At 35.6% G+C, this 22,787-nt stretch overlaps 1 protein-coding gene across 1 annotated transcript in view; it reads left to right on the top strand.

The window, feature by feature from the left end:
• Positions 1-8,347: 8,347 nt before the first annotated feature.
• The window catches only part of HCN1 (hyperpolarization activated cyclic nucleotide gated potassium channel 1), a 387,958-nt gene continuing 373,518 nt past the window's right edge, over positions 8,348-22,787 (top strand). The window contains exon 1 of the mRNA XM_017533188.2: positions 8,348-8,825. Coding sequence (XP_017388677.1) covers positions 8,419-8,825 — 407 coding nt within the window. The 5' untranslated portion in view covers positions 8,348-8,418. The remainder of the gene's footprint in view (positions 8,826-22,787) is intronic.

The following is a 22,787-nucleotide window of genomic DNA, read 5'->3' as shown; positions in this document are numbered from 1 at the left end:
CATGTCAGATATATTTTATCTCTACAGATCCACTCTTCATCGTTGCTCTGTCCTAGACACATGAATGAACCTCTGAGGTACAGGACTTCTATTGGGTTTGTCCAGAAGGAAATACCGGCAAGAGGTGGGAGTACTGGGGAAGAATAAAGAGAGGTCTTCCACCTTGAGATTAAAATCTGTGCCTAATCATGTTAAACTAGATAAAAGTTTATTAGGAAATTTTTTATTCTAGTGGTCTATAACTTTTAGTGTCATTAAAATAATGCAGTAGATGTTAAAAAAGAATTCGACAAGAGTTAAAACATATACTTAATTAAAATGCACACACACACACACACACACACACTTCTTACCTCTTAGAGTGCTATTCTTTAAAATATAATCTGTATTTTTATCTTTTAATGTATCTGCTTCAAATAGAATAATACTTAACATTAAGATAGAAGTATTCTGAGGCTATTCTTTATCAGACATATGAAATTAGTATTTTTCATATATAAATCAATAAAATTTCAGAAGGTAATAAAAGAAAAATATATAATACATAGGAAGAAAGATACAATATTTGTTATCTGTGCATGATATAATTGCATATCAGTTAAACAAAATAAAATAAAAATAGGATACTGCAAAGCATAGAATTCTTTTCCTCTTTTCTGTTCAGTTGCTAAACTGCAACTGAAGGCTTTAAAGAGTGTCTGCACATAGCAGATATTCAATGAATATTTGTTGAAAGAATGGATGAATGAAGATAATTTAGTAAAATACTTATAAGACTAAAATATAAAAGAAACCCGGAAATTTATTATATTAAAAAAACCCTCACAAAATTAGTTAGAAATCACACCAGATGCAAATATATTCATAATAATAACCAATAGAAAAATACTTTGAAGAAGGCATTATAGTGTTTCTAGAAAATATTTAATAGTTACATTACTAAGACATAGAAATTCTATTAAGAAAAATAAAACAATAATTAATTAAATGAAAAATCATAGCAAGGAGTAAATCAAGAGGGCAAACAGAACATTCATTCACCTGTACTTCAGAATTCCAAAGTTCCACAAAATGACAGAAACGATACATTTTAAAGACATAGTACAAACCCCTGGGAAAAATAATAACAATTTTCCCACACCGGTAATTTCAAGACCTCCTAGGAACAGAAAGTAACTGTTATTAAATTTTTCGAAGAAAAAAATGTAATAGTAAACAAAATAATAGAAACAGGAAAAATCCTCTAAGAGAAAAAGCACTGCAAAGGTCAATCTTTTCCACTTCACATTCAATGAACAGATGAAAAAATTTGCGTAGAGGGACTCGGGGCAATTTTCAAAGCATCTACATGAAAACCGGGTTCAGAATAGCTGGATCCATTGGACCTTTGAGAAATTAATGAAACACAAACCAAAAAAAAATCTGACTTGGCTAACAAAATTAAAGATTGGTTATTTTTTAAAAGGCAAATGAAATGGATAAGCTTATTGCATTCTCTGTAAGACAAAGAGAAAGGAAACAGCGGTAGGCATGAGATAAAGAACAAAGATACAGAGAGGAGAATTTTGCTCCTGCTGTTAAAGCGATTATAGTATACAAACTTACACTCACATTTAAAAGCTTGGAAGAATTGGGAAATTTTCTGATGTAATATAAGTATCAAACAATTCAATAGCACTATCAGATGGCCCAACGACTGTAGAATAAATCAAAAGGCTGGCAAAGATACTCAAATGAACACATTCATGTGTTCCTAAACATAAACTAAATTTTGACAGCTCTATCACTTATATGGAATAAACAGCTATAGAGCACAGAAGAAAATAAAGCTTTCTGATCTCAGTCTATGAAAAGCTAGCATAACCAAAGCTGGCCAAAAATAGCAAAGAATAAAAATATTACCATCAGCATTATTATCATCTAAAAACATATGAAATTAATATAATAGTCTAATGTGATTTATGCCTATAAAGAAAATGTTAACTATGTTTATTAGTATAATCGATTACATTAGCAGATTAAAAGAGAAAAAACAAAGATCTTGACATATGTAAAATTATTATGTAATATTAATAATATGTATAAATTTCTTTTATCATTAAAACACTTTTTAACAAGCAAGAGGGAATCTACCTTAATATGATGAAGGCTACCTTACTAGTAACCTATAAAATCAGAACTGTGCCATAAAATCAGAACTGTTGCTATTACCTATTAGTATGATAACAGTGTCAGCTAACATTATAACTACTCTTCAGCATTTAATTGACATTCCTTGCCAATGTAGTATGTCAAGAAAAGTGTGTTATAAAAATTAAGAAAGAGAACAAATATATAGTTGATGGAAGATGTCATTATTTACTGACACTACCAAAATGAATACACTAATACCGTATTAGATACAGTTAAGTAATTCCCTACTACAGCTATATGCAAGGACAAACTCAGCAATACAAAAGAATTTTTCTATAACCAAAAATAGCCAATTGAAAAGCACGATGATAAAATGTCTCTTTTTCCAACAGTCAGAACACCTATGAAATACCTAGCGACAAATCTCTACTAAACAAAACATTTCCAAGACTTATATTAAAAAACTATATAATAGGTTACCTTGTATTTAGATACATAGGTAAGATAGGTAGAAAGAGATAGATAAATGAAGAGATTATATTTTAAGATGTACTAATATAATAATATAAGGTTATAAATATAATAATATAAGGTTATTAATATAAGGTTATAAATATGTTATTTATCAATTAATGCATAAATGTAGTTCCAAACAAAATTCCAGCTGGATTAAGATAATTTGACAAACTTATTCTCAAATTAATATGAAGGGGAAAATAGGAACAAAAGTATCCAAGAATTTTAGCTGAGTGCAGTGGCTCACGCCTATAATTCTGAAACTTTGGGAGGACAAGATTGGAGAATACAATAGGTATGCTAAGAGATTAGTTATGTAAAATAATACAAATGAATATATGTATGTTAGAGTTGAGAAAGATAGGCATGTGCCAGCAAAATGAAGAAGGGTTGATGGAATACTTCAATGTTTTTCTTTTTAAATGTTGTATTGTTCAAATGTTTGACAAAAATATGTATCATTTAGTGGTGATATAAGAAGAAAGAAATAGGAAAGAAATATCTATCTTGCTTTTGAATAGCAACAATATTAAAGATGATAGTTCTTGCTAAATAGCCTCTGTGTGCAATGCAAACAAAACGCCTTCACTACAAAGACAAGTGCCAAACCTTGTCAAAAATAATTCTAGATGTATCTGAAAAAAAATCATGTTTAATATGTATGTATACAGACACATGAAGAGAAATACAGATGTTTGGATTGGGCCACCGTATACTAAAACTACTAAAATGGTATAGTATTGTTAGTCTTTCTATAGGTAGGTCAATGGAAAAAATTCTGAAAAGTAAGTATCTGTCAATCTTTTAAAGTGGCGTAGCTTTTTCCAGTGTTTGCTTTTATAAACATTTACCTGTAATGATTTTTAGTATTACATTATACTACTAAATCATCTTAAACTCACTTTAGGAAATAACATGATATTATATTCTACTTTCCTTTTCTCTGGAATAGTTACTTAACCATCCTAGGACTATTTGCTATACAATATATCCTTTGCTCATTGATGTAAAATGACAATTTTGATCTATGATTAATACTAAAGTGTGTTTCTGGTTTTTATTCCTTTTTTTTTTTTTTTTGACAGGGTCTCACTCTGTCACCCAGGCTGGAGTGCTGTGGCACGATCTCATCTCACTGCAACCTCCACCTCCTGGGTTCAATTTTTGTGCCTCAGCCTTCCAAGCAGCTGGGATTACAGGCACACATCACCATGCCTGGCTCAGTTTTTTGTATTTTTAGAAGAGACAGGGTTTCACCATGTTGGCCAGGCTGGTTTTGAACTCCTGACCTCAAATGATTCACCCGCCTCAGCTTCCCAAAGTATTGAGATTACAGGCGTGAGCCACCGTGCCTGGCCTGGTTTTGATTCTTTTGTATTGCCTTATTTGTCTCTTTCTCTGCTCAGTGCTACCTTAAGCAGCTCTAATATTTTGGAAATTTTTTCATTGTTTTCAGTTTTTAAGCCATAACCTAAGAACTGTTATAAATGATTTATTAATCCAACTAAACTTTAAAAACATTTTGTTGCTTTTGTCCCCATGAAGAAAACCAGAAACAGTTTTTTTTAAAGTAAGTTGGTTTATTGGTTTGTAAGAATGACTGTATATTACTGGTGAGTTGTTTTGTTTGGTTCGTTTGCTTTCTTTCCTTCTTATTTATTTATTTATTTAACTTCAAGTTCTGGGATACATGTGCAGAACGTGCAGGTTTGTTATGTAGGTATACATGTTCCATGGTGGTTTGCTGCATCTATCAACGCCTCATCTAGGTTTTAAGATCTGTATGCATTAGGTATTTGCCCTAAAGCTCTTTCTCCCCTCACCCTCCATCCCCCAACAGGCCCTGGTGTGTAATGTTTCCCTCTCTGTGTCCATGGAATCACCAAATTTCGTTTGAAACTTAAAATCAATTTTTGAAAGAAGCACCATATTGATAATATTGAGTCTTTATGGACAAATTGTATAGCTAATTTATTTAAATATATTTTACACCTTTTATCAAAAATGTTTCTTAAACTACGGATCTCAGACATTTCTTGTTAAGTTTATTACTGTGTAATTTTCATTTTTAGTTGCAATTGTGAAAAAAAAAAATCATTGTTCTCCATTTTGCCTTAATGGTGATTGCTGATGCTTAGGAAGAATGTTAATTTTTGCACGCCTACTGAAGTAACCGAAAGTTTATACCAACTTTCCAAATTCTATTATGAGTTATGACGGTTATCTAGTTGATTGTTATTTTGGGTTTTCAGAAGACAATATTATCCATTAAAAATAACATGCGTTGCAGAAATTATGGGTATGAGCGCCTTGTTCTAATTGAACAGCTTTAATGTTTCTATTAAGCATGATGTTGGTGTGACTTTCCAGACAGATAATCAGATTTGCTTGTGCACAAGACACAGAAAAACTGTGAGGTTGTCTATAATGAACTTTTTTTCGCACTGTTACTTACCATTGCCTTATTTGACAGAAGTTTTTATTTTATTTCCTTACATGTGTAATATGTTTTTAACATATTAGTCTGTTCTACTAAGGACAAATGTCTTATCCCTTAAATCTTTAAGTTTCAATGAGACTTTCCAATAAACCGTCAAACTTCAAGTCACCAATCTATCTTTTCTGTCTCATTTCATGTGTGCTAGCATCTGCTGCATGGAGATTTTATTTTAGGTTCATATTAATCTGCTGCTGTCTGCAATTTGATCTTAAGCAGAGTATTAAAGGAAACAGGGAACATTTCAGAAGATGCACAATTCTTGTATATATTGAACATCACCCATTACAGCGACTGATGAGACATTCTCCTGAAATTAATTCATAATTGATATTCTCTAATAAGTCCTCCAAAATCAGATTCCTGTAAAATACTAGGCACTTTGACATCATGGATATCCTAATGACACAGAGTCAACATGATAGTAATCTTATTTCTAAGATGTCTTTAAAATAAACACTTTGAATTTAGCTCACTAGATTTTACCTTGAGATAGTTAATCAACGAACACAATGCCAAGACAAGCTAAGAAGATATTATTCTGAAGTTTCAAGATTCTGTCTCTTCCCTTATCATTGATTTCTTTCTTCTATTGCTTTCACTTTGTCCCAATATTCTTGAGAGTTCATTCTTCTTCCAATGAAAACTTAAATTTCATATTCTAAACAACTTTAAATCAACATTCTGAAAAGTAAAGAAACATGACTTTTTATATTGCTGACAAATTTAATGCATTGATATACACATTCTCAAGTTTTTAAGAAAATGCATTTTTTGAGATTTTGAATAAATAAAATATGGCCTAAAAGCTATACTTGGAACAACCAATGACTTGTGATCCTTTGTAGACATTTCTTAGTTCTATTTTGAGATCTTGTTTTTCAGTGATTCTGTCATATCAGTTTAGTACAAACCTTGAAACTCAGAAAAACTTTTACTAAAATAACTGCCTGGTCATGAGTAAGATTAAGTTGCAATAGAACAAACAGAGAGATTGGCTAAAAGAAAAGCAAACTTACTTAAACTCAGCATAACATTTTAGATGGTATATTTTTACATTATTATAAAATTTAAAATTTATGTTAAAATATACATTGTCACACTCATGACTGAAAATAGAGGGATTGGGGAAGCATGCAGAATGGGAGAAAAGTAAGGAAACATCTTTAGTCTAATACAGAATAGCTGCCGGAGTAATCGGGCCTTTCTTAGGCAGAACTTTGCTTTGGGCAATGTTTGTTTTTATCCATTCCCGTGGTTTCCTTCTGCCCTCAGCACCTGGTATCCTCATCTGACCTCTTGGATTTCCAAAGTAGAGAAAGGTCTCTATTTTGATAGATCAGAGCTCTATATTTTCATGTTTTTCCTTCTCTTACCATTAAAATTTGGCCATCCATACTTATTCTTAGGGTTCTGGTTTATGATTAGTTGAAAACAGATGGTGTCTGAGTCAGGACATAGCTCCGTGAAATAAGGAGATTTAGCATAGGCGATGGTAAGGAGAATGGTAAGGGAAATCTTAGAGAATTGCAACAGAGTTAGGCCTAATGGTTCATTTCTGCTTCTCTCTGCTCTTTTCTCAGTTCTCTGCTTCCTTTCTCAGCCTTTGTTAACTCCTCAGGAAGGCACCAAATTGTCTTCCTTTCTTTTTATCCTTGCTTCCCTCATTGTTAATTGGCTTCATCACTGTTTAATTTTTCAGAAAAAACACCTTGATTGGCCCCACTCACTTTTTTTTTCTTATGATAGGTCACAGTTGCCAGCCTGACATACATGCCCTCCTTGAGAGCCTGCCCCTTCTGCATAAAATGTGGCTTGAGCTGACAGGAACCCAGGGGATCTGGGACTCTTGGCAGGCCAAGATTTCCTTTGAAGAGGCTGTAAGCATGGAAGCAAGGCTTGTATCTGAAACAGATGTTTTGGGACATTCGGGAGTTTTGAAACTCTTCAGACGCCTGGGCTGCCCTGCTGAGTGATTGGTGGGTTTGGCAGCACATTTTGCTTCTTTTAGCTAATCCAGTGGGTTTCAGAGATGCAGAGTGAACAAGAGGAAACGGAGAATGCTTTCCTCAGCAGCGGTACCACGCTTGTAAGTTTCCCTTACGAATGTTCCCCCCTTCTGAAATGGTAATGACATTCTAATGAGAGATTCCAAGACGTCTTTACTTCTAGCGTGGTGTCAGTAAACACTGACAGGCACACACGTCCCTTAGTGTGTTTTATTGATTATGTAACTTATCTAAAAAGACAGGTCAGCTCAGGCGAGGCCTCCGTCACACACTTTTCTTTCAATATTGGTGGCTGATAGACCTGCTTGCATGTGTACTGATATGAATGGCCTTGGAAAGAAAGAAATCCCGTCTTCTGTTTAAGGAACTCCGCGAGAATTAACAAGGATAAGTGTAAGGAGGTCAGTTGTCTGTCCCCAGGTGCAGAACCTTAATCTGAAAAGCCCCAAGCAGCTGGTTACCCAGGATTACACAGACCTGGTAGCTTTTGCCCTCTGCCTCTCTTTCTAGCACACACGCGTGCACACGCACACACGCACACTTCCCTGGTACTTTTGACATTTATTTGCCATTGTCAAACTTTACTTTCTTTTGGACATTTGGTTTTGCACGTGAATTTTTGGCATGCATAGTCAGCTCGTCCCCTTTTCCCCATCTGTAACGTTATTCAAACAGGCGTACAGACAATGTCTCCATGAGTTTAGGATGTTTGTCTCTTTTGGAGCAACACACACTCGCTGGTTCAAGCTTGCTCTCTCTCCTCTCTCCCCGCTATTTCATGCAAACATACACCGAGTCCCTCTCCACGTGTACCAATGAATGTCTCCTCCGAGGGCTCCTGAGTTCAATGTCACGCTGGGCAGAAGTGGAGCAAGAGTAACGAGCATGTGTGGAGTGCAGACGGGGAGAGACCCGTTCCGGCCAGCAGAGGGCAGCCGAGGGGAGGCGCTGGCGCGCGAGGGCTGAGCCGAGCTGAGCCTCGCCTCGCTCGGGCAGCCTCAGCCTCAGCACCAGCCGCGCCGGAGCCCGGAGCGCAGCCACTGAGGGCAGCGGCGGCGGCGGAAGCCAGGCGCGCAGCGAGGAGCAGCGCGGGCGGGAAGCAGCAGCTGCCGCCGCCGCCGCCGCCGCCACCGCCGCGACGGGCAGCAGCCAGCCGGCTCGCCGGCAGTCGGCTCGGGCCCCTGCCCTCTCGACTTCGTGTCCCTGGCGCCGGGGGGCCGGCGAGTCTGGAGCCAGCGCCGTCGCCAGTCGCGTCCTCCGGGCATGGAAGGAGGCGGCAAGTCCAACTCTTCGTCCAACAACCGGGACGATGGCAACAGCGTCTTCCCCGCCAAGGCGTCCGCGACGGGCTCGGGGCCGGCCGCGGCCGAGAAGCGCCTGGGCACCCCACCGGGGGGCGGCGGGGCTGGCGCGAAGGAGCACGGCAACTCCGTGTGTTTCAAGGTGGACGGCGGCGGCGGCGGCGGCGAGGAGCCGGCTGGGGGCTTCGAGGACTCCGAGGGGCCCCGGCGGCAGTACGGCTTCATGCAGAGGCAGTTCACCTCCATGCTGCAGCCCGGGGTCAACAAATTCTCCCTCCGCATGTTTGGGAGCCAGAAGGCGGTGGAGAAGGAGCAGGAAAGGGTTAAAACTGCAGGCTTCTGGATTATCCACCCTTACAGTGATTTCAGGTGAGGGCTCCCGGTCGCCGCCCCACCCTCCCTTCAGGCGCGCCCTCAAATGCGCTTCCCCGCGCTTGGGAGGGGGGCGCCCCGGGGACTGGGAGGGCGGGCGGGGGTGGCGCTGCCGGCAGCGTCGGCTCGGGCTGACTCGGCGCCTCGCGGTAGTTTCCACCCAGGAGGGGCTCGGAGGATGCGCTCCTGTTGCCCAGGAATCCCAGACGGGCTCTCCTCCTTGGCCTCCTGAACTTTGGGGGCCGATCGGGGGAGGGTGGAGGCCACGGTGACCCTCCCTAGGGAGAGGCTAAGTTGTACCAGGGAAACTTTTACTTCAGAGACGGGAGTGAGAGGAAGCGGGCAGCCATCCTTCCTCGCGCGGCTCCCTCAAGCGTGGTCTCAACCAAGAGGGAAAAGGAGGCTTCTGGGCTCAGGAGAAGACGGGGTAACCGGAGACAGCGATTCACACGCCCAAGGAGTTCCTGCTGCGCTCGCCCCTGGGGAGTGTGTTTAGTCTGTTTTTCTTTATAGGCGCTGGGTATCCTCACGGTGTTTCCTCAGAAACAGCGCTGGCAGGCAGGAGAAGGGTAATTTGCACTTGGAGAGTCCCTGACAAGTGAGGTCTCAGCAAAGCCGGGCGCCTCCAGGAAGGGCAGGAGCGTGGCAGGAAGCCTCTAGTTCCTGAAACAGAGAGAGGGGGCGTCTCCAGAGCCCCCTTCCTGAAATAGAGCGGCACCCTTTCTTGACCTTGACTACAAGTCTGTTTCAAAAATCTCTTTCACATCCCCCAGCTTGGGAAGAAGGGCAGGAGAGCTGTCAGCAGGAGAACTCCGCTTTGGAGAATTAAAATTAAGACGTTTTCTGATCTTATTTGTCGCCCAAGTATTCATTCGGTGATAAGCATGTTTAGAGATTGTCAAATGAAGGTCGTGAAGTAGATCCTCTTATTAGCGTGCGCACGGTTTTCTTAGCTCCTGAACAAGGCTGGACTTTCCATTTTAAAATCCAGAACGAGTTAACTCCTATTAACTCAGGGTGATATCTATTTATTTGGCCGAACTCGTTCGAAAAGAAAAAAGAATCAACTGAAGGAGTATGTACATGTAGTAAGCATTCTTTATAGTCTTCTACTAAATAGCAAATAAATATAGCAATGAAAAGCAGCCTTGGAGTTAGTTTAGAAACTAAGGAAATTATCACCAACTCCGTGCCTTAACGGGAGCTGTCCACCGTTCTGAATGACATTATCTGTGAAAACCCCGCAGTCCCGCTACACAAAGGCTCAGAGTGACTATCTTTGCCTTCTTTGAGATATTTATTGTCTCAGAAGTCAGTAGCCTCTGTGATCTATGCATAGACTGAGTGGATTTTAGAAAGTGTATAATTTTAAGGTACTTGTAAGAACACACAGCAAAGTCCAAAGGAGAACTTATAAAACCTAATGACGTTTATAGTCTAGAGATCATTAAGAGTTTGGTTGAAAGAATGTTCATATTAAAATGATGTATAAATAATCAAACATGTTTCCTCCAGTAGGAAGATAGGGAAGCATACTTCTAAATGACCTTATTCTGAAATGTGTAAGGTTGTCATGTTCTTTAGAATTTTAAAGGTGGGAATCAACTGTAGAATATTCTTTCTTCTTCAGTCCCCAATGGGAATATATTTCACCTCATTTTAAGATTTTAAGTGAAAATAATTTACATGAAAACAGTCTCAGGTCTTAATACCAAAAATAAATGTGGTATTTCCAGAAATGTATGGGGTTCAATATTAACATGTAAAAATGCTAAACTTTTTAAATTTAATTTCAGTCAATTAAATGATTACATGTGATGCTTTTATTTTTCAGCAATGTGAAAAGGACTATCCCTTTTCAAAATGATATCATACATTAAATAAACTTTTTCCCACTTACTAAATAAAAACATAGAGCCACTTTTCAAGAATTAGAATAGTGTGCCAAAGTATTTTGAATGAATGAAATTACAGGATTCTCCTAATTTTCCCAAAGAAGTATTTGTAGACAAAAGATTTCTTTAAAAATAAACATTGTTACTGAACAAAGGGACAAATTGAAATCAGGTGGTGATTTAATTTTATTATGCATTTCAAAGAAATGGAAAATGATTTAAAAGTGAGCTAATACTCTAAACTCCAGTGTGGAATAGTTTGGAATATTTGAATTTTCCTTTGCAAAAATGGAACAAAGAAAATGGCAGGTACAGTTAAGCAATTATAATTATTTAGATCTTCTTAACCTGAAAGATATCTGAAAAAAATAGGTAAAACTCATAATTATAATACACACTGATGTTTTAAAACAAACTAGAGAAATAATCATGTACTCGTTTACATTCAGAAGGTATTTACATCTTATTAATGTTTTTGTATGATCTCAAAATCAATGTAAGATTTTCTAAAACCTATAACATGTCATGATAATGTAATGAAAAAAGCAAAAATATGAAAGGCAAAATTCTTTCAGTAATTTTTTTTCTCAGGGAAAAGCAATGTATGAGTAATTTTCAATAGATACTAGATATGTTTGTGGTCATGATCTATTTACTTTGGGCCCTTTCCTGAAGGACTCTTTTGGGGAGGTGCTTTACTACAATTCCTAAAATGCCAAACTTAAGTTCATTAATCATTTAGAAACTGAGCAAGTAAAAGTTAAGAGTAATTTCCATTAAGAGTGGGGAGATATTGCAAGTGAAGATATCCAGAGGATTCTTTTCCTTGACACTTTTAATAAGCCTTACATGGCCAGAGAAGTTTACTGTGTTCTTACTCCAGGGCATGTCGTGACTTTATCACTGTTACTAGTTTCCTTTCTCAGGGTGATTTTTAGGACTGATAGCTTTCTGCTTTACTTTCCTCAAGGGACAGGGGCTGTGCTCCCACTGAGACTCTCAGAGAGCTAGCTAGTGCCTCTTTTCCCAGGCAGAGCCCAAGAGTGCTATTGCTGTGTCTGGCAGGTAGTTTTCTCTACCCCTGATGTAAGTAGGGCAGAGGTACTGTATTTGCCTTCTTCCTCAGAAGAGGATGATGTTAGAAACCTTCAGAGAATAAAAAGGAGTCCAATAGTATAGATACTGTTTGAAATAACTGGGTGGAAGCTACAAAATTTAGTAAACACAGCAAGCTCATGTTTTTGTTTATACTGTGGTATAGAAGCACCCAAACTAGAGAAAATATGGATAGTTACTTAAAAACAAATGTAGCTTGATTTTTGTGTAGTGATGGCATGGTCTTAGTCTTATTGAATTTCATATGAATGACACAAGACACATTTAATTTGGAGGTTAAAAATGATTTTTAAAAATTCATAGTGATTTTATGTTAATTAGCTAATATTTTACTAAGGTAAAAATGATGCTGGGCAAGCATTGTGCTTCCACAGCCAATTGACAGTTATGATATAATCATTTAAATAGGTTGAAAGAATATTTAGAATAATTTTGTGGATGATTTTTATTATGCAAATAATTTAATGGAAGAATGTATCACCAGACTATTTGCGATTTCAGAGATTCTGACATTATTTTGTTCCATCATGCTTACACAAAGGGACTTTTAAAAAGAAAGCTCCTGTTCCATATACATTGCCAGCCAACATCTTGCTCCTCATAAGGGAGGAAGTTTTGTATCTTGACTTCTTATTTTTTTCAACTTCTTTTCATCGTTAGTATGAGTATGTGAAAAGCTTTCTGTGTTATAAGTACTCAAGGATTCTAGAGATGGGAGTTACTTCCTGAAGATACTGTCACTTCCGGATATCCATCTCTGCTTTGGATTGCAGCCACAAGTGTACTGATCTCAGCGATCACTGATGTGTTGGTTAGGGAAGCGGGGCTTCACCCATATTATACAGTTCATCATAGAGAGAACATTTGCTTCTCACAGGAGCTTCACATAAGAAAACAATTCAAACTTCTGGGGTTTAAAGACTAATTAGCCTAGTGTTATCTTTGTGCTGAACACATTCTGTATTCTGCCAGCAATGCTGCTTTTATTTGCTTTTCATATCAACATAGCCAAAATTAACCATAAGAATTTATTTTCTTTCTATGTTAGGTCTACCTTTTATGCTTTATAAGTTCAATTACATTTTTCTTAGTGACTCTAGCAACTGTTAGGCATGTGAAATTTCTTCAGAGATTTAAAGTTGTAAAAATAGTAACTAAATTTGTTTAGTTACTTTTTCTTAGTGTGTATGTAAGTTATGAAACTTTAAATTTTAGCAAATGTTTCACTGTTGCAGTTAGTAAATATGATGATTTATACTATTAAAATATTATAAGATTTTTCTTTTTCTTCTGAGCAACTTTCCCTTTAAAGCTACTTTTGGGGTATGATTATAAATTGAGAATCAGTGGAGAGGTACACTTTACTAATCATATTTAATTATGTGGACTTGGATTTATGAGTGTGCCTATTGAATACTGAAATTTAAATGCACTGAAGAGATATATTACTTATTATTTGTGTCATAGGTTCATTTAACAAAATTGTATTCAGCTATATCTGCTTAATCAAAAACCACAAACCAAAACATCACCACCACCAAAAAGCAGTATAAATAGTATTTGTAATTCAGCATTATTATATAACTCAATGCACCTATATCCTATAGTGAACATGAAGCCAGCAAAATGCATTTGGTATGATTCTTAGGTGACAGTCTTATTCTCAATACAATTCTTGGGTGTAGCAGATAATTCACTTAATTATTTAGAGGCAACTGGGCTCAGGACAAGGACTTTCAAATAGAGTTTCTTGTAAGCACAGTACAAATTATTGTAGATCATTAGCACTGCATGAAGAGTAGAGCATTTGCAGGGTCTGTGACAAGTTTTCATTTTATCATTTTGTGTAAAGGAGTAATAAACTATGAATTAGGCTGACACTATATATTTTATTTGTGTAAGTAGTGATAATGAAAAAAAGTCTGTATGCACTAAGTAAATTCTATTTTCACTAAGTATTTTCTTTTAAAAATAATTTTGTGAAGGCATGTGGATGTACAAGTTACCATTAGTTTTACAGAAAAAAATCAGGATTCCTGGTGCATCCTGGAATTTTATGTTTTTGCAAAATAAACCTTCATGGCTCTATTAATTATATTTGTACGTATGTGTTACAGAAACTATTCAAGGGACATCTATATACAACTATGCATGTAAAGAATATATGTAGAAGTTGATTATTTTTGAGTTGAGCATTTATATGATACATTTCACCCAACTTTGATAAAATTGATTTCATGACTCTTTCAAGTTATGTTAGTTTGTTTTCTCATAGTATTTTTCTGTTTCACCTAATAATTGACTACTCAGTTAAAGCAAAGAAGCAACATTACTCATGCCTTAAATGTACAACTTATAATTTTATTTATATAAACATAATTTTATTTTCAAGTCACTAGCTATAACTGTAAAAATATAAGGCTAATTCTACATACATATGAAGTTAGTAAATATTTACAAATTTTAGACTATCAGCTTTGTTTCCAATAATTCGGTATTATAAAGAGTGCTGCAACACCGTTGCACTTTACTCTTCATTATATTCTGGCTAAAGTTCAGGGAATGGAATGACTGCCTATGAACTTTCTAGAGATTCTATCATACTGTATTGATTTAACCAATTAATACTGCCTCCAGTTTACACATTTCTTAAAATGGCAAGAACAATGTAGGGTTCTCCAAGGTTGACATTCCTGTTAAGATATTTACAGGCTGTTTTAGGACAGAAAGTGTAACCTGTCCTCCCTTTCATTCTTCATAGAATGACAAGAGTGATTTTAAAAAGAAAATCAAATAATGTTGTTATGCTGTTTAGTGACTTCCCATTACTCTTACACTGCATTTGACAAACTTTCTATGAGCTTCAAGCTTCAATTATGAGCTTTTCCTGCATAATTTCAACCTATAAATGCAACTTCACCACATGCCACTCATTACAGCACTGTATTTCAGCCCCTTGGCTAAATTTTCAGCTCCTAGAACAACCTGAGTTCTCTCCCATGACTAAGATTTTAATGTAACATTTACCCCCATTCCTGAAATACTCTTCACTTTTCATTACTCCACATAGCTAGTTTCTATTCATCTTTTATATTTCCATTTAATCATTGTGCTCACACTTACTTGATTTTTTATCTAGGCTTTCTGTTCATCAGAATGTATAATTATTTGCATATGTGTCCCTTCCCTGGAATTTGAGCCATGCTACCTTATGAATCCTACTCAGTTTTATATTCCCCATGTTGTAAACATGCACATAATAGAATTTTCTTGCCAAACTTTCTTAGATGATTCATTTTTTTCCTCAGCTTTTCTTTTAAGATCAGGAGTACCTGTGTGGGATGCTCAGGTTTGTTACATAGGTAAACATGTGCCATGGTGGTTTGCTGCACAGATAATCTCATTACCTAAGTATTATATTCAGATATGCTTTTTAACAGCTTTTTTGAGACAAAATTCATATACCATATAATTCACCCATTTAAAGTATGCAATTCATTGTTTTCTATTGAGTTCACAGAGTTATGCAGTCATTACCACCATCAATTTTATAATATTTTATCATCCCAAGAAGAAACCACATATGGATTAGCACTCACTTTTCTCTTTCCTCTCTCACCCTCCCACTCAGCTTTAAGCAACCACTAATCTATGCTCCCTCTGTAGATTTTTGCTTATTCTGAATATTTTATATCAGTGGAATCATGCAATAGTCTTTTGTTATTGGCTTCTTTCACTTAGCATAATGTTTTTTCAGGGTTCATTCATGTTGTTACCTGTATCAGTTCTTTATTTATTTCCTTGCTTAATAACATTCCATTTTATGGATATACTACCTTTAATTTATTCATTTATCAGTTGATGGACAGCTGGGTTGTTTCTGCTTTTTGGCTATTGTAAACTGCTGATATGAATATTCTTGTACAAGTTTTTGAGCAGAGATGTTTTTATTTCTATTTGGAGTGAAATTTAACGTAACAGACCTGTAATAAATATTTATTGACTGAATGACAAATAATTATTCTCCAGCCAGGCCATGAGCACATTAATCTTAGAGTTGACAAATTCAGATGAAAGCAATGAAAGCTTTCTTTTTTCCTACAGTAATACCTGACATCCACTTCCCACTGGCACCTGCAATATGTGCCCCAACTATTACATTTCCCTGCCCAATACACAGATGAATAAATGCAACTGCAGAGAAGTTATGTCGCGTGAACATGGTGACATAGATAGATAGAACTGGGCCAGGAATTCAGTTCTTGTGAATATTAATTTTATCACTTCAACTCTTTTACATAATAAGAAACAAGGCTGCCAGTATAAATAATTCTCCAAACCTTCTGGGAAACATGATGGATTGAACCTAATCATTTATACTTCCTCCCTCTTGAAGTCATTCCAAAATAATATGAAAAAGCACAGACACATTGGTAAGTAGAAGAAAGAAGAGACAGCAGAGAATATAGATCTCAAAAACATTTGTAAAATAGGAAGTTAATGGAAAAATTATTCCATTTCCACAATCCTTCACCTATTGAAATCCAGAAGAGTTCAGGACTTGGAAGTGCCAGTTATGAAATAGTTACAGGAAAGCCAGACTGAAAACAGAATTAAATAAGGGTTTCCTTAGTGAATATAGAACTCTCTGTGCTGACATTAGGATGCTTGGAGCCAGGTCAATTTTTCTCAGGCAGGAAACTAAAGAAATTACCTCCAAAGGGAGACATCTCAAAGGCTTCACTTAAAAAATCATTTTTATTGCCTAATCACTGCAAAAATTCCTGCGTATGTACAGTGAGAGTGTAATTATATTTTTCATATGGCATTGCTTAATATGGAACTGAAAGCAAAAGATAACCAGACATTTGAGAAAAGTCTCATAAGGGAAGACTAAATCAAACAGAGAAAGGCTAAATCAAACAATCAAAGAAGGTACAGAGGGATGGGATAAGGAGAAATGATAGTATTATAAAAAATACTTTACAAATGATAGCTTCAGAAATATTTTATCTACCCAATAAGAACACTATGCCATGAAAACAATAGTAAGAAATTTAAAAAACAGCTCTTAGATGGAATGTGTTGGCAGGTAAAGTCTGGGGAGCCTATCAGAATTAGAGCAAAAAGACAAACAGGGATAGGAAATATAAGAAAATATAGCAAAATAAAGAACTAATTTATAAGGTCAAAATCTACCAAAAGGTGTTCTGGAATGATAAGAAGGAGTGAAAAGGACACATAGAATTAATAGAGACATTTTAGATAAAAATTTCCGGATAACAGCAACTGAAATGTCTGTTCTAAGGGACTCATGGAATGCTTAGCATCATGAAAGAAAATGACTGTCCAAGAATCATCACACAGAAGCTTTAGAACACCATTGAATCAGCAACAAACAAAAGACTGAGACTTCCCAAAGAAAAAGTTATATATAGTGGGAATAATACAAGTTAAATGACAATGTAACGAAGTCTACAAAATTCTGAGAGAAAATAATCTCTAAAAGATATCCACACCTTGCCATAATAAAAAGTTTAAATAAAGATATTCAGAAATGAAGAACTCTAGTATTAATTACCTATGTACCCTTTCTTAGAAAGTTATTAGATGACATGTTCCTGCAAAGCAGGAAATTACACCAAACAACATTAAGACATAGAAGCTAGGAAATGGGCTCTAATACAGAGAAACCTGAAGTCCCAGGAGTACCCCAAAATAGCTGGCCTTGATAGAAACCAGTCTAGACTCTGGCAGGAAAGCAAAGTGTCCTGGAGGAAGGCCTTTGGGGTAGAAGAAAAAGAGATAGATATCAGCATTTGATAAATAATGTTATTAGGTGTTCCACAGGTCATTTGGAACAAGATATCGATGGCTTTCATATAAATATTTGTAGAGTACATTGGATACAACTAAATAAAAGACCTTTATTTACTCCAGAATGATCTAAAGGTGTCTGAAACAGGGAAAAGAATCACAGTTCCTTGTTCATCAGTACATAATGCTTATTTGGTCACAATAATATAAACCAGTTGACTGATTTAAACAAAGATTGTGGTGCAATTGGGAGGGTGGGAGGGCAGGAGAAAGGTAAATGCAGTTTGGGTGATATAAGAAACTTAAGTCCTTGTCTTCCATAGTTGGAAGCTAATAAATGAATAGTGTTTAAAGTTGGTAAATTAATTTCTCTTTGAAATATGAACTAAACACCAAAAGCAACAATTAGAGTGGTTAAATTTGGAAAGTGATATGTAGGGTAAAAGGAATGTGGTGAGGCTTATATGTTCTGTTTATAATCCTTGATGCTGTTTTGCTTAAAAAAAAAAAAAGACTATGGGCATATATTATTTTGAAGTAACAATGTTAGGAACTGTTTGGATCAGAATCCAAGCTCCACCACCTTAGTAACTAGACCTTCATTTTCTCAATTATAATATATAATTTTCTCAACTATAATGTAAGGAAATACATATATTTATATATTATATAAAAATATAGATATAAAATTCATGGGGTGTATAGTATATATAGTGTGTATGTATACTATATATGCTATATAAACACTTCTATATTGTGCTTAGAAGTGATGCTCTTCATTTAATGCTGTTTAAGAGTTATTATTATGAAAGTAAAATTAAAACAATTAAGGTATGTTAGTTGTTTGAAAAAATAAAATATTCTGTAAGTACGTACTCTAACCCTTTCCAGAATTCCTGAAGAAAATGTTTATGTGAAAGAAGGGGCTTGTAAATAGTGTGTTGCTGTTTCCTTTTTACCTTTATGCAAGCCTTGACAGCAGAAGTCCTGATGTGCAGTGACATATTTTATATATGTTATGTGAAATTGGTCTAGTCTTGAGGCACTTTAGGCATTGGAAAATTTTTAATATATTCTGTTTCTGTAAATTTTTCCAGTTTAATCTCTTTAGTTGGTATGGAATGCTACAGTATTGACATTAGGAAATAGCTTTTAGGGAAAATTCTGTTGTCATTTAGTTGCATGTACTACTTTATGTTCATCTTTATTTTCATCAGAAAATGGCATAAACCATTTGGGATATTTCAAATCAGTTAAGTATTTTATATGAGGCAAACAAGATGAGTTATAACCTGATAAATCTTTTTCTTTTTTATTGTCATGTTTAACAATCTTTAAAAATTGTTATTTAGAAATATAATTATTTAGGAACACAAAAGAATTTGAGACATACTACAAATCTAACAGATTTAAAAAAAAAAATCTTTGTGACATCATTTCTAGAGCAGTTGTCACTTATCGCCCTTGCAGAATGTTTTAGCCTTGTTATTTTATTAAAAAGACAATGCCCCTCATTAAAATATACACTACCCAGTTTGTTTGAGGAACATGAGCAGAGACTGAAAAAATGAATACTGAAAGTGATTAGTTTTTTTTGAGACACAGTCTTGCTTTGCCAGACAGGCTGGAATACAGTGGCATGATCTCAATTCACTGCATTCTACACCTCCTGAGTTCAAGCAATTCTCTTGCCTCAGCCTCCCAAGTACCTGGAATTACAGGCCTGTGCCACCATGCCTTGCTAATTTTTGTATTTTCAGTAGAGATGCGTTTTTCATGTTGGTCAGGCTGGTCTCGAACTTCTGACCTCAAGCAATCCACCCACCTCAGCCTCCCAAAGTGCTGGGATTACAGGTGTGAGCCACTGCACCTGGCCTATTTCATTAAAGGGAGAACAACTGTTCCTTATTTTTACCTATAGGAGGGTCATTCTTTGTTTAAATAGTATTTTTAAAAAACTGTCTTTTTTTTTCTAAACAATAAATTTGATACTTATCATGAATATTCATGTAAGTGAATTAGAATGAAGATTGGAGACATTTATTTTCTGTGATTTGGATGTATATTTAATGTATAAAAAGCAGAAATACATGCTAGAAGCACCAAGTTATGGTTGAATAAGTATTGCACAATATAAATAATCCCATAATTCTAATTGGCTATAATTACTGATTATACTAATTATTCATAGTCATCCATTTGTGTTAATGATTCTAGGCTTTAAAGTCTCATAAAATACTTCACAAATCACATTAAAGCTATGGACCCTCTGACCTGTGCATTTATTTACAATATTTTGTCTATAATTTCAAGAGATTTGTGGTTTCCTTGAAGCACATTTATTTTTGGACCACAAGTTAAGACTTCCTGAACTGTCTAATACTGTCATGCCAAAATAGAGACACTAAAAACAGTGCATGGAAGATTTAAACATAGAGTTTTGCGTAGGCAAGCTATTTAAGAATTATTGCTGAAGCTGGGCTAGGCACAGTGGCTCATGCCTATAATCCTAGCACTTTGGGAGGCTGAAGTGGGTGGATCACTTGAGCTCAGGAGTTTGAGACCAGCCTGGGCAACATGGTGATACCCTGTCTCTACAAAAAATACAAAAATTAGATAGGCATGGTGGGACCTATAGTCCCAGCTACTTGGGAGGCTGAGGTAGGAGGATCGCTTGATACCAGGAGGTTGAGGATGCAGTGAGCCAAGATGACACCACTGCGTTCCATTCAAAATAAAACCCTGTCTAAACAAAAAAAAAAAAAAAAAAAAAAAAAAATTATAGCTGGCTAGAAAGAGTTTTCTTGAGAGGGAGAGAATTCCCTATGAAGAACTCGTTTTAATATTGAGGCTAGCTACGGGATCAGCAGGAATTGAAGACAGGCTTGTTCTGGATAGGTCAGGCAGTACAATAAGGCACATAATTCTAACTAGAAATATACTTGGGGTGAAAGGAAGCTAAATTATTTTTTGCAAACATTAAAGAGTTGGTTGAACCAACAGATAAATTATGGGGTTAACTGCTAAGTTCAGAAAGATGGCTGCTTCTAAGATGAATATTTTACGCTATAGCAGTAACTTTCCTTTATATCAACAATGAAGATTAGAATCTATAACAGAAAAAAAAATCACTGACAAAAAGCTAAAAACATAAACTATATATCCTAATTTAGTATTAGAAAAATGGTTTAGTGAAATAATTGAGTAAAATCAATTTTTATTATTTTTCAGCAAAGTTAAATCCAAAGTTAGGTTTAAATTTATAAATGGTAAAAATAATTGAAATCAGAAATCCTGGAAAAATATTAGTGAATTATTTAATAATAAAGCTATGGAGGGAGAGCTTGCCATCATGACACTAAAGCCTGTAAATTATTCTAACCTTTCTAAAGGCCAGCTTGATACCTTATATTTTACAAATATTGAAAATGTGTAGGGTAGGGAGTTATTGTAAAGAAAAAATATGGGAAGTTTGCAAACACTTGGAAACAAAGATGATTCATATGGTGTTTTTTATAATAGTACAAAATTATAATAAAAACACTACAATATCAACATATTTTAAACTTCAAGTTATCATCTATTTCTCACATCTCATAAACTCCAGGTTATCATCTATTTGTCATATCATATCAGAGATATAAGAAACTTACCATAATTTATCATAATTAGTGTTTTGTTTTTCTTCATAGAGCATATCACAGTTTTCTTCATAGAACATATCACAATATCAAAATTTATCATACTTAATTTTTTTAAATGTCTTGTTTCTTTGCTTTGAATATTGTTGATCATCCCCAGATTCTGGAATTTAAAGCCCATTAAGATGAGGTTTTTTTTTTTCTTTTTTATGTTTGAATTACTATACTCCCAGGCTCAAAGGGCTAGAAGTATGCAGGATATAAAATAGGCACTTAATAAATTTGAATAAATAAAGAGACTTTTAGCAATATTATGCTTAACTTTGGTTTTAATATATAACTTCCAACAACCTTGTCCCCTGTGTGCTTTATAAAAAACAATAATTTAGTGTGGACTCCTAATCTGCATTTTATTACTTCACAGAAACATGCATTTGGAAATAAGTTTTAAAGCCATTACAGTTAAATAAATGCATATTTCTATGAGCCCTATTTACTATAATGCTTGATTTTATGTAGTTTTTAAAATTTGATTGGGGTGTGTGTGTGTGTGTGTGTGTGTGTGTGTGTATGATATCTTGTCTTAGTTCTTTCGAGCTGCTATAAAAAAATACCATAGACTGAGTGGATTATAAACAATGTAAATTTATTTTTCACAGTTCTGGAGGCTGGAAAGTCCAAAATCAAGGTGCTGGTTGATTTGCTCTCTGGTGAGGGTATGCTTGTCACAGATGACTGTCTATTCACTATAACCTAGCAAGGTGGAAGGGGTGAGGGATCTCTTGGGATCTCTTTTATGAGGGCACCAAACCCATTGATGAGAGCTCTATCCTCATGACCTCATCACTTCCCAAAGACCCCTCCTCATAACACCACTAACATGTGGGTTAGGCTTTCAACATATGAATTTTGGGGAGACATAAACATTCAATCCATTGTACTTGGCATGGCTCTTCTTTTACAGCCCTATAAAAACAATTAAATGTCATTGCCTTTAGAATCAGTGCTATCTTAATCGAAATAAAGTTGAGAATGTATCCCTTTGGGCAATGACATTTAGAAAGAATTACATTACTTTTAGGTATGTATCATTTATTTTCTGTTCCACCTTGCCAAATTGTGCTATTTGATTTAACAGTGCACCTTTAAAACCCTGTTGTACAGAGATGGAAAATTAACACTATGTCCCTCTAGGTTTAATTAATAAAATATCGAGTCAATATTTTGAAAAAGGATTTTTGTTTTATTTTTAACTTTTCGTTGACCAGGTTTGTATTTTTTAAAATTGTGTTTACCACATTTACAAGGAAGAAAAAAAGTATTCCAATGGAAAATGTCCTGAGTGAGCAGTGTTAAATTAGCTCTTGTGTAAATAGGAAAAGTACCATAGATCTTGATACAGGAAAATTGAAGTTGACATAATTTTCACAAGCAAAAGGAACTTTAGTCTGAAAAGATGAAGAACTAAGATGTCAGCTTAATTTCTGTAT

Source organism: Cebus imitator, unplaced genomic scaffold (genome assembly GCF_001604975.1).
Source record: "Cebus imitator isolate Cc_AM_T3 unplaced genomic scaffold, Cebus_imitator-1.0 Scaffold80, whole genome shotgun sequence".
Taxonomy (NCBI): domain Eukaryota; kingdom Metazoa; phylum Chordata; class Mammalia; order Primates; family Cebidae; genus Cebus; species Cebus imitator.
The sequence above is the reverse complement of the archived record's forward strand: the minus strand, read 5'-3'. Positions and strand labels throughout refer to the sequence as shown.